The sequence below is a fragment of the Cydia fagiglandana genome, chromosome 21, assembly GCF_963556715.1.
Source record: "Cydia fagiglandana chromosome 21, ilCydFagi1.1, whole genome shotgun sequence".
In the NCBI taxonomy this organism is placed as follows: domain Eukaryota; kingdom Metazoa; phylum Arthropoda; class Insecta; order Lepidoptera; family Tortricidae; genus Cydia; species Cydia fagiglandana.
The window spans coordinates 10,054,668-10,067,191 of NC_085952.1; the positions used below are offsets into that span (position 1 = coordinate 10,054,668).

General features: G+C 38.3%; 1 protein-coding gene across 1 annotated transcript in view; it reads right to left on the reverse strand.

The window, feature by feature from the left end:
• LOC134674969 (cytochrome P450 4C1-like) overlaps window positions 1–12,524 on the reverse strand; it is a 34,315-nt gene that overhangs the window by 2,516 nt on the left and 19,275 nt on the right. The window contains exons 3-8 of the mRNA XM_063533113.1: window positions 9,447–9,549; window positions 8,010–8,099; window positions 1,592–1,791; window positions 598–652; window positions 265–377; window positions 41–117 (exon numbers count right to left, since the gene is read on the reverse strand). Coding sequence (XP_063389183.1) covers window positions 41–117; window positions 265–377; window positions 598–652; window positions 1,592–1,791; window positions 8,010–8,099; window positions 9,447–9,549 — 638 coding nt within the window. The remainder of the gene's footprint in view (window positions 1–40; window positions 118–264; window positions 378–597; window positions 653–1,591; window positions 1,792–8,009; window positions 8,100–9,446; window positions 9,550–12,524) is intronic.

Below are 12,524 nucleotides of genomic sequence, written 5' to 3' on the forward strand. Positions count from 1 at the left end.
GACACCGCGAGATGACGATGAAACAAAATTCAGGACTTACTCCTCGTATAGTTTGTCTTGCACGTCCGTATAAGTCCCAATGAACACCATGACGGAGACGAGCACCCGCGCTGAGGTCTCCAGCCGGCCTAGCCAAGGTTACAATCGCTATCCCTTCGACAACGAAAAGCATTATGTCTCTCTATCACTCTTCCTTATTAGTGTGACAGTGATAGTTGCGTTTCGATCGCTACATAGCGTAAACGATTGGCATCTTGGCTACGCGGCCAGGCCGGCTGCGATGAACACGTCCAGCTCACGCAAGATCTGCTCGTCTGTGAACGATCCCTCATCCCCCAGGTCTAGAAGCAGATCGAGGAACGCCAAGAAGCGACGTGCTGATCGGACATATTGTATTACTATGTTTTTCCCGCGACTTCGTCTGCGTGGAATCAGTTACAGCAGCAAGAGTAAGTATAGCGCCTGGATAAAGTGTAATAGCCATTATTGAATTTGAGCATTAGCTTAATTGCTTACATCAATTATCAGGCATATCATTAACTCAGTTATTGTTACTTTTGTGTCGGAAATTATTAAGATGAAATTACAGGTACTCACACGACGTTGTGGCGAGTTTAGTTTGCTCCCTTTCTGCTCGTCTTTTGTTAAATACCTATTAACAAACAGTTGATATAAATAAAATAACTAGAGTAAGACCAAGAAAAGTCTGCAGCGATTTTGATAGCTGACGCAGTGCAAGTGGCAAACTTTTATGAAATTATGACGTATAAACAACACTTGTACTACGTCGGGTATCAAAATCGCTGCAGGGTTTTCTTGGTCGAACTCTAGTCAAACCTACCTTTTTGGCGTTTAAAGGAAAAATACAATAGGTATATCAAGCTACAAGCTAGCCTACTGCGAACGTCTAAATTAGATGTGTGCTGTAAGCCTTAAGGATAACTCACGCTAAAACGATCCGGGTTCGGGCCGAGGTTTCTTGTTTCGCCGGATTCTTGTTTCGTTGTGTTCTCTTATATTATTCGGATTGTGAATTGTGACGTCCTAAAGAAAATCCGGCGAAAGAGGAATCCGACGAAACTAGAATCCGGCGAATCGGGAACTAACCTTTTGGCCCGGACCCGGACCGTTCCAGGGGGCCGATTTCTGAATTTAGATCGCTCGATTTCGTCACTCGAAAATCGGTGGAAAACGGCGAAATGCTAATTTTTGAAATACGAGCGATCGAAATTTGGAATCTAGTGGTATTGGTGGGTATTGGTCACTCAATTTCAATTCTATTAGTAGAATTTAAACGCCTAGTAGTGAAGACAGTGGCGGATTGGCCCTAAGGCCAAATAGGCCCGGGCCTAGGGCGGCAAGATATTAGGGGCGGCAAATTGTGTCAAAAAATTCGCTCAAGCAATAACTCAAAATGTAGTCAATATGATGGGTGCTGAGAAAGGGGCGGTTACAGGGCCTGGGGCCTATAGAGCGGCAAAGACTGCAAATCCGCCACTGAGTGAAGATATCATTTTACGAAATACACGAAATCGAGTGGTCGAATTTCAAAAATCGGCCCCCAGCGTGAGTTATCCTTTATGTTACTTACGGTTTTGGACATGTTGCGAATGACAGCCACCGCTTCTTCAATGCGTTTCCGAAGTCCAGAGAACTGATAGAGGAAGTCGGGGTGAAGCCAGAATTTCCCCAATCTCTGAGCGGAACCCTCGAAGGCGACTGCAATAGCTTTCTTGTATTCACTGTCGATGACCGATTGGTCGTCCAGAGAAATGCCAACGGCGGTTTCTGCAATGTGTGCAAAAATGGGTAATGAAATGAAAACATTTATTTTCAGGCAACTATTGGCCCCAGTGGCGGATTTCCCATAAGGCACAGTAGGCCCGGGCCTAGGGCGGCAAGATATTAGGGGCGGCAAATTGTGACAAAAAATTCGCTGATTATAACAAAAAATAACTCAAAATTAGACCAGGCAACAAATTCTCAAAAAAGTACCTATAGAGGGAAATGCTTGCAACACAATTTTTGACATTGTACCTATTTTTATTTGAACTATCTAGGAGGTGAACATATCAAAAGTCCCCGGCCGTAGCCCTGGAGCCAGGGGAAGAGAGAGGTCTCCGAAACTGCCGGACCAATTAAGTTGAAATTTGGCACACATACAGGGTGTCCCAGAATTCGACGTCAAGCCGTAAACGGATGATAGACCAAGTCGTAACAGTTATCATAAAAATACAAAAAAAAAATCCAACTCATGTTCTTTAAAAATTATGGTCACTTTAAAAATTCACTAAAAAATCCACACCCTGTAATTATTCAAGATTACACAATAATAATAAAAATTGGATCGTGTTGGATCTATATCCCCACGCAAGCCTATCAAAAGACCGGGATTTATAGGCCCGTGAAATCCAAAAGGAGATAAAAATTGAATAAATTATGGAATTTGTAGTAAAAAGAATTAAAGAACCATTACAGGGTGTGGATTTTTTAGTGAATTTTTAAAGTGACCATAATTTAAAAAAAAACATGAGTTGGATTTTTTTTTGTATTTTTATGATAACTGTTATGACTTGGTCTATCATCTGTTTACGGCTTGACGTCGATTTCTGGGACACCCTGTATGTAAGTTTGTGACCCAAAGATGGACGTGTAACGTAAATAATAGTACATTGTGCAACATGGGGCGTAAGTTGAATATTGCAAACGAGAGTAAGTTAAATCGCGACGGCTTGCCGGAGCGATTTATAGGCTCGAGTTTGCAATATTATTACGCCCCGAGCCGAGACACACAATGTTTTTCCTCACACTTGCGATACAAAAAATAAGTTTAAAGACAAAAAACTGTTAATTATGGCACTAGAAACTTCATAACTCCCTAGGGAAAACGCCCGAATTTTCTATAACTCCCGCTACGCCTACGTGCAATTCCACGTTTACTGAGCGAGTGTGATGAAAATGAATTTTAAATATGGCCTCCATATTTTGGGGGGTAAATGAGAAAATTTAAAAATAAAGGTTTTCAAACTATATCGTGTTACATATCAAATCAAAGAGCTCACTGTAAGAATCTCAATTTTTTTTAAATAATTTTAGGATAAATAGTTTAGCAGTTATTCAAGAAAATAGTTTTTAATGTTTTTGTAGGTACATGAAAGTCAATGTTATTGGTAAAACTGTCACTTAAAATGAATAAGTATTTGCTTATTTTTTTCATAAAACCTATGTTTCTATGATCATGTCACAAGGACGTATAGTTTCTAAGATATAATAAGCGAAAACCCGAATAATGTGACCTTCAAACCAAACCCCCCAACTTTTGATATGTTCACCTCCTAACGAGTCCAAAAAAGTTACTAAGTAAAAAATGTGTCCCAAGCATTTCCCTCTATAATATATCTTTCCGTTGCCTGATCTAAATGTAGTCAATATGATGGGTGCTTATGTTGAGAAAGGGGCGGCTACAAGGCTTGGGGCCTAGGGCGGCAAAGACTGCAAATCCGCCACTGATTGGCCCATAGATAAATACCTTAAAACTAGCATATATGTATACATATTATTACAAAATATATCTTAGAACTAAAAACACAATTATGGCTGCGATGCAGTTCGCAACCCCGCAGTGTCAGGGAGCCGGCCGCGAAACCGCCGGAACTTGACACCCTTCGGCCAAAACTCCTCCTTGGTGAAGGTCGCTAGATGTTGTCACTCTCCAACCTCTCTTCTTAACCTATATAAATAAATATATAAATACATATTTCACTAATAATTGGCCACGTGATCGTCTAGTCTAGTAGTTAGGACCCCTCTAAAGTGAACCGAGATACCCTAGATTCTTTAATGAGTAATAGCTATATTTTGGACTCTAATTTTACTTTACTTTACCTGGATTGTAAGAAGATGATTATGGTACTGAAGATATGTTTTATTATGGTATTAAAGAATAATCTGAAGAGTATTTTAATTGAGTCTCAGACACAGTATATTGAACAAATCTCAAGGCAAGATATTATTGTTATAGTTAAATATTCAAATGGTATGAATATAATATGAATTTAAAAATGTTTTTGGTAAAATCCTGCTACGCCTATTAAGCTCCCGGGGTACTATAGAGGCAGCACTCCTGAGGTAAGCTCAATTTACTCCCTAGCATTTTAAGGATAATTATATTTAACTATCATCTTCTAAACGACGTGTGATTTACTCACACATACTACCTCCATATTTCGATGCAGGTCCGGGAGCTCTTAGTCCGATAACAATATCAATCGGATCACCTACCCTACCTCTTTAGCCAGACGGGCTTTGACCAGCACTCCGGAACCTATGCGCACCTAGATGATGATGAAAAGAAGTGCCAAAGTATCCATCAGTCATCAAAATTACTTATCTTTTTTATATTCAAAAGCTAGGGATACTAATCCCTTAGTCCCATTCCCCAGAACTGATAATCTAGACAGAATTCCTAGTTCTCTAGATGTATAAACAAAGTACCGAGTTTATTTGCTAATTATTATGTTTATTGAAACTGAAATATCAAGATGAGCATTATTTCACTCAACTTTCCCATTGGACTACTCTTGTCTTGCCAAAGGGGTCCCTAAAACAGAACTAATCTTCGATCCTTCCATCTCAGACCAGCCTGTACTCCTAAACCCAGCTTGATATTTAAGTATTGATCATGAAAACCTGATTGAACCACTCAGTACCTCGTCCCTACACCAGAAAACCAGAAATATAAAATAGAAATTTCATAAAACCGTTAATGATCCCCATATAAATTAGAAAATAGGAAGGTTAAGGCAGTAGAACCTTTACCTTTTAAACACACATATTTTAGGATAAAGAAACCATATTTTTAAACCCTTAAAGAGAAATATATTATTATTATATCAACCATATCAATTTTATAGACCAGAACTAAAAAGAACCCTAAAAAAACAACTAATGAGTGTGTGATTCTACCCTAACTCTAGCCACTGTCCCTAATCTAGTATAACCAAAGCACAGTTCATTCTTACCATTGACCTGGTACCTTGGAATATACGCAAGTGTAGTCCCTACGAGAAGCTGTAATCATTCAGCGAGCGATTCTGAGAATTGCAACCTATAGGCTCGTGTTATTGTCCCCCCCCGAGGCATTTGGTACAAAGACCGGGTGGCAACTCGGGTAGGACGACCCTATTGTGTCTAAGAATGGTATAAATAAATATATTTAATATACGAGGTCCCCGAATACTGTAGGTTTCAAATGAGCCCGGATTACTCCAGATGATTCACACGTGAAATCTCCCATTTTACTAGCTACAGCTGGACATCGGTAGACCAAGGAGGGAGAGATATTTGGCTTTCTATGTAGGTAAAAAGATAAGCCCCAAGACAACCCTCATCTTGGTAAATAGGAACAACCTCCTTCCATCTGTCGTTTGTCACCGTTAGGATAACAGATGAAAGGCTAGACAAACTGTCTGTCTAGACACTGATTTGGTTTCGAAATATATAAAAATAGTCTAGGAGTTTTCAGGTACAATTTTGAAACAATTAACCTTAATTATTCAATAATAATGTCATATAATAGACATTATATTTATAACAAATAACTAAACTGAATCTAATTGATTACTATGTCAAGAAGGCCCAAAATGATAGTGAAATACTCAGTACAGATGCATTAAATTCCAACGTTACGAAGTATTGACCCCGCACTGTCCGAACAATAACACATCTTCTAACTCTAGCCTTCCGAAAACATTCGTCCTCGAAAGCCAACGATAGATAACCAGAGTATTCACTAGACTCTAAACCTTGTTGTGTTTGACACGATCATACGCTTTACTCATATCGAGCATTAGTCCAAAAGCAGAATGGTTACTGTCTATAATATTTATGACTTCCTGAATGAATTTGTAAACAGTGAGTACTGTACCTCTCTGCTTTCTAAAACCAAATTGGCTGTCATCAAATATGCTATATTTTTTACAAAAGTCTGATAAGCGTTTGACCATAATCGATTCAAAGATTTTAGAGAAAGTTGGCAACATTGCAATGGGGCGATATTGGTCTGGGTCGGTTGGGTTTTTTGTTTTAGGCATAGGTTTGATAACGGCTACTTTTAAAGCATTTGGAAATGTACCTGTTGTGAACGATTGGTTTATTAAAAATGTTAACGGAAGAATCAGCTCATTTGAACATGTTTTCACTAGTAAGGGGGGTATTTCGTCAATTCCGTAACTGGGTTTGTTTTTTAAGTTCCTTATAGTCTTTTCAACTTCTATGTGGTTTGCCGGAGATAGAAACATCGTATTGTGTGTGGAACTAAGAACTGGACGTCCGCTTGGTTGATTATCATTTGTATTAATTCCAACTGAAGAAAAGTACGTATTAAAAGTATTTGCAATCAATTGAGGTTGATCTGTCATTGTGTCGTTTATTTTAAGAGATATATTTTTCTTAGGTTTATTTTTTAAATGAGGTTTTTTTGTCTGCTCTCCTATTATTTTCCATAGTGTTTTTATTTTGTTGTTCGAACTATTTATCCTTTTATTATTGTACATTTTCTTTGCTATAGTAACACTTTTCTTTAATATTTTTGTATAGGTTTCCAAATATTGAATTAATATAGGCTCGGCTGACTGGTCAACAAGGTTTTTTAATAATCGTTTATGTAGACAGGATTTTTTTATTCCAGGTGTTAACCACGCTCTTTTTGGGGTTGCTTTAGATTTCTTTCGTTTCTTATGTATGCAGTAGTTGAGTAACATTTTTAATATATTACTGAATTCGTTGAAATTTTCATTTATAGTATTTTGCGGAGATAGGATGGAAAACCAATTAATATATAGTTTGTAGTGCCGTTTTAAATAATTGTACATTTCTTTCTGTAAACGATCGTTTGTAGTATGTATGACTCTCATGTTTTTTATTTATCTGTTCATTCGCGACAGGCACTGTGACATTTACTCCCTTATGGTCTGAAAACCCAAAATCTTGGAGTGTTAATATTAGTTTCCTTTAAACGTCGTAAGCAGCATAAAAACCTACCGTTAATGTAAGAATACGAAAAATATTACATATTTCATATTTAATTACTTACCTCTACATCATTATAACACGTTTATTTTTTAATATTCAATATTGAAAATTCCGTTCTTAATAAGTTGACTGAATGGAACGGAATAGCTGCCAAACGCCCATAGATATAATATACTTAAAGACGACGTCTAAGCGAGCTGTCACTGTTACCACTTTTGTTTGATATCTCGGTACTCGTGAAGTAATGACATACCTTCCGCACTAGCATCGAAATGTACTATTTTTAGAATGTCCTTTTTATGGTAACATTCCATTTCTGACCGCAGCTGCACTACTGGTACTGAACGCGTCGGTGTTGTCAATTTCCATAGTAAAATGAACGGTAGTGCAGCTGTCTTTGGAAATGGACTGTCACCTTTACCAGGCGTGGCTCACTCCGCGATTTCGTCGCTTTGCTACAGGTAGTTAAAAGTACATCCGTTCCACCCCAATTTTGGGGAAAGCCATAAGCCGCGCGTGGTGCTGTCGCCACCAAGCGGCCATATCTGTGCTGATCGTAACAGACGCGTTTTGTTAGAGAGTGAGTCTTCTGTACCTAGTACTATTATTTATCCTGTGCCTTTACAGTCTAATTATCAGGTCTATTCGAACGTACACTGACATCAGAAAGATATCTAAATGATATCATTTCCTTTTTGTGCGACTCGCTCGCGTCAACACACACGATGGCTAAATTACTTCATTTAGATAGCATTCTGATGTTAGTGTTATTTCGAACTGGGTCTTGAGATTGGACTAACAGCACCATTTCAGACTCAGTGTATTTGCAAAATTATTGTGGACGATGGTATAGTCGTCAGTCGATGTCAAAGATATGTTTACATTTTTTCGCCTTATTACAAAGGAGTAACGTGCAAAAGTGTAAACATATCTTTGACGTCGACTTTTGTACAAATCTATTAAAAAGTAATTGTTACAGAATATGGCTTTGGGCCCAACCCACAGAGTTGTGATGCCTCCAGATTTCTCAGCCGCATCGCTGGCTTCTTTAACGTCTTCCCAGAATCCTAAAATTAATAGTTATTTGTTTTACAAGGGGGCAAAGTTGTTGTTTAACCGCTTGTGCTAATATTGATACCCGAGCGTTTCGAACAAAGATTCCAAAATTGCAGGTATGCAGGTTTCCTCACGATGTTTTCCTTCACCGAAAAGCTAGTGGTAAATATCAAATGATATTTCGTACATAAGTTCCGAAAAACTCATTGGTACGAGCCAGGATTTGAACCCGCGACCTCCGGATTGAAAGTCAGACGTCATATCCACTCGGCCACCACTGCTTCATCCCCATATACAGAATGTTATTTATTTATAGTATTTTTCACACAGATTGGTAGGTGACAAAATTCGCCCAATATTACTTTTATCGAACTGAAATTTAAACATTGACACAGTGAGATTAAGTCGAATTTCAATTATCTTGCAAATGTAATATACGAGTGCTGTGCCCAGCAGTGGGACGTATATAGGCTGAGATGATGATGATGATGATGAATATACGAGTAGAACCCTGTAATATTGGGCTCCACCCTCAGCGAGAAGTCATCTCAATAAAATATTGTTATATAATTACTAGAGGGCGGAGTACCGGTGGCAAATATCACACAAAAGGTATGGAGTCGTTTTTATAATTATTATTTTAGGCTTGAATAATAAAATTATTCATTTACCTAATGTACTTAGTATGGTACCTACTCGTAAATTGGAAGTAAGTACTTAACATTTATTTTCATAAATCGATTTCAGGAACACCTAAATGTTATGTCGTAAATGTTTTGGGTTATTTTTCAACTTCTTTTAACAAGCGATCGTTTTCCACTCATAAATGGATCTTCAATAAATTAAGAAACCGATTCACTCCGAAAAACCAGGAACATGTGGCCATAGTCCAGTCATTTTATAACATGGATACGCACTTAAGTGTAGATTGTGAGGAGGACCTCGAACACATAATTCCAGTCCTCAATTGTAATTGAATGGTCTTGAAAATAATATATCGTTTGGCAGGTATAACTTCTTAGTCTAGTATTTAGTACCTAATGATAATGTTTTGATAAAAAAACATATTATTATGTATTATAGATATTAACAACATATAACATTATATTTGTATGCTCGTAAGATAATTTCTATACGTTCCTAAAAATTATTATGCAAAATTAATCATTTATTCGTTATTTATTTAATCATAAGAATACTTAGGCGACTCCATACATTTAGTGTGAAATTTGCCACCGGTAAGTACTCCGCCCTCTAATAATTACTATTGGGTAAGTACCATTTAAGTATATTATGACTTATGAGTGTTATAATTTTGGATTTTATCTTATCGTATCTTATCTTAATTAGCAACTCACGTTCGCTTCCTCCGATAACTTTATGTAAATGCCCGATCAGTGGCAGGTGTCCTGTAAATGTGGGCACTAGAGAAGCCAACTCGAAGTATCTTCGTATTTTCTTCTGTAACGACCAATTGTTTTCAAATACTTATGCATCACAAGTATTAACATGTTGGCTGCCCACCATACTACACCTTCAGTAAGTAATCAGTGGCGGATTTGCCCTAAGGCACAGTAGGCCCGGGCCTAGGACGGAAAGATATTTAGGGGCGGCAAATTGTGATAAACAATTCGCTGATGGTAACAAGAAATAACTCAAAATGTAGTCAATATTATGGGTGCCTTGAAAGGGGCGGCTACAGGGCCTGGGGCCTAGGGCGGCAAAGACTGCAAATCCGTCATTGTCAGTAATTGCTTCAGCAGTGATCTTGGCTACACAGCGAAGATTACGTGATCCCACCGGTGATGCTCATGGCAGCCAGCGTGTTAATAATAAAAGTTCAGAACCCCAAAACCACCAGAATATTATAAAAGTAGGTGTAATAAACAAAGTAAAAAACCGGGCAAGTGCGAGTCGGACTCGCGCACGCAGGGTTCCGTACCATAATGCAAAAAAAAAAACGGAAAAAAATGCAAAAAAAAAACGGGCACCCATCCAAGTACTGTCCACGCCCGACGTTGCTTAACTTTGGTCAAAAATCACGTTTGTTGTATGGGAGCCCCACTTATATCTTTATTTTATTCTGTTTTTAGTATTTGTTGTTATAGCGGCAACAGAAATATATCATCTGTGAAAATTTCAACTGTCTAGCTATCACGGTTCGTGAGACACAGGCTGGTGACAGACAGACGGACGGACGGACGGACGGATAGCGAAGTCTTAGTAATAGGGTCCCGTTTTACCCCGTAATCTTTCGTTTGCACGGGACTCAAAATAAGCACTCGAAGAAATATCAAACTTTGATCTCTTGTTGTACAAATAACTATTAACTCACGTAGTACAATGTTAGCAACACAAAACAAAATAACAGAATGACAACTACTGATACAGGCGACATGTTCACGAGTTTTGACACTCTTTACTGAAGTTTCTCTTTTTTATAACTTAGGCATGGAATGGAATTAACATAAAATTAACATAATATTTACAAATAATTTTAGTAACTAATGAAAAACCGGCCAAGAGCATGTCGGGCCATGATCAGTGTAGGGTTCCGTAGTTAACCGTCGGTCCCAAATCATGTAACATAGGGTTAGACCAAGACACGTCTGCAACGATTTTGATAGCACACGCATTGCAAGTGTTATTTATACCTACTTCATAATTTCATAGAAATTTGACGTTTAATAACACTTGCACTGCGTGTAGGTATCAAAATCGTTGCAGACTTTTCTTGGGCTAACTTTAGAGTGCGTTATTGCGGTTGCTAACAATACCCGGGGTGTAATAACGCACTTGTATTGTACAACGTTTTACAGTACATTTAGTGGCACTTAGTGATTTTAATTAGTCACGACCAGTAAGTTAAAACAAGTGAAAACATATGACTGAACATTCCCTAGATGGCGCTGCAGCCTGCAATAAGTTAAAAGTCACGACCAGTAAGTTAAGAAAAGTGAAAACATTTGACTGAACATTCCCTAGATGGCGCTGCAGCCTTCAATAACTTAAAAGTCACGACCAGTAAGTTAAGAATTAAGTGAAAACATTTGACTGAATATTCCCTAGATGGCGCTGCAGCTTGCAATGTTCTACATCGCGCTAACGAAGTTCTTTAAGTCAACTGCATAGATGTAACTTTTGCGCAGGCGTCATTGGACCTCGGTCCAGTGGCACACCAACCTGCCTTGATTTAAGGCTGACTTAGACGGCGCGCGAACTTGCATGCGATTTTAGTTCCATTTCGGACTGTCGGTTATTACGTCCAATTCAATTTAACCGACCGATCAAAACCCGCAATGGTATGAAACTCGCATGCGAGTTCTCGGATCGTCTAAATCAGCCCTTACTCATTGGGTTTCTTGCGAAAATCTTCTCAAAGTTTCTTCTCATTAAGAGCTAATTATACTCTAACCAAAAAGGTGTGCCATAAGTTTTGCCGTATCAAACTGCCATGATTTGAAGTCATTGGCAATAATGATCGAGTTTCTTGCTAGTTTTTCTCATTACAGTTTTTTAAATACTTTACACCAAACAAAGGTGTGCCATATTATAGGTAAGTTTTCCCGTAGCTACAAAACGGCCGTGATTTAGAATCATTAAATAAATATTATAGGGACATTCTTACACAAATTGACTAAGTCCCACGGTATATCAAGCCATCATTATTGAGTTTCATCCCAGATTTCTTTTCGTTAAGGATTTATTTAAATTCTTTATTCAAAACCAATCAATCAATTCAATTTATTCGGAGATGGCGGGATGACCTAGACACCTTTCTCAGTAAGTAACTGGCCAGAGCAGGCGCTATGTCGGGAGTCGTGGAAGACAAGGGGAGAGAGGCCTTTGCCCAGCAGTGGGACACCTTAATAGGCTAGCAAAAAATAGCAAGGTATGGCATAACTTTTGCGTTACCAAACTGCCACGATTTAATAGTACATTGTAGGAGAGGACGGAAAACCGCTAAAAGATGGACGAGTGAGTTCGAGGGCCGACACGTTAGTGGAGGCCCTCGAATAATACGAGTCCATCTTTAGCGTTTCCGGCCGAGGCATTACATAGTGCTTTTCACGACTACTGCGAGGAAATAAGAAAACATTTACATAACTATAAGTACTAGCCCGCGATTTCTCTGGTAGCAAATTACTAGCCACTGCCTGTACTGTCTCTTGAATTTCGGTAGGCGTCAGCGTAAGAATATCATTTTCTTCACTAGAAGAACTCATTTTTATAGCGAGCGTAGATACGCGTTTCTTATATTTTTTAGTCAAACACAATATACACTATCCAATTCAGTAAGTATTTTCAGATCCCGCCTTTTTTACTTTTTTTACCACTTTTAAGAGGCGTTTTTCTGTTATTTACTTCAAACCGACTCTAAAATTAGAAGCGTTTTTGCTAAAAAAAACCACAAACAGCTACAAAAGTCAAAAACG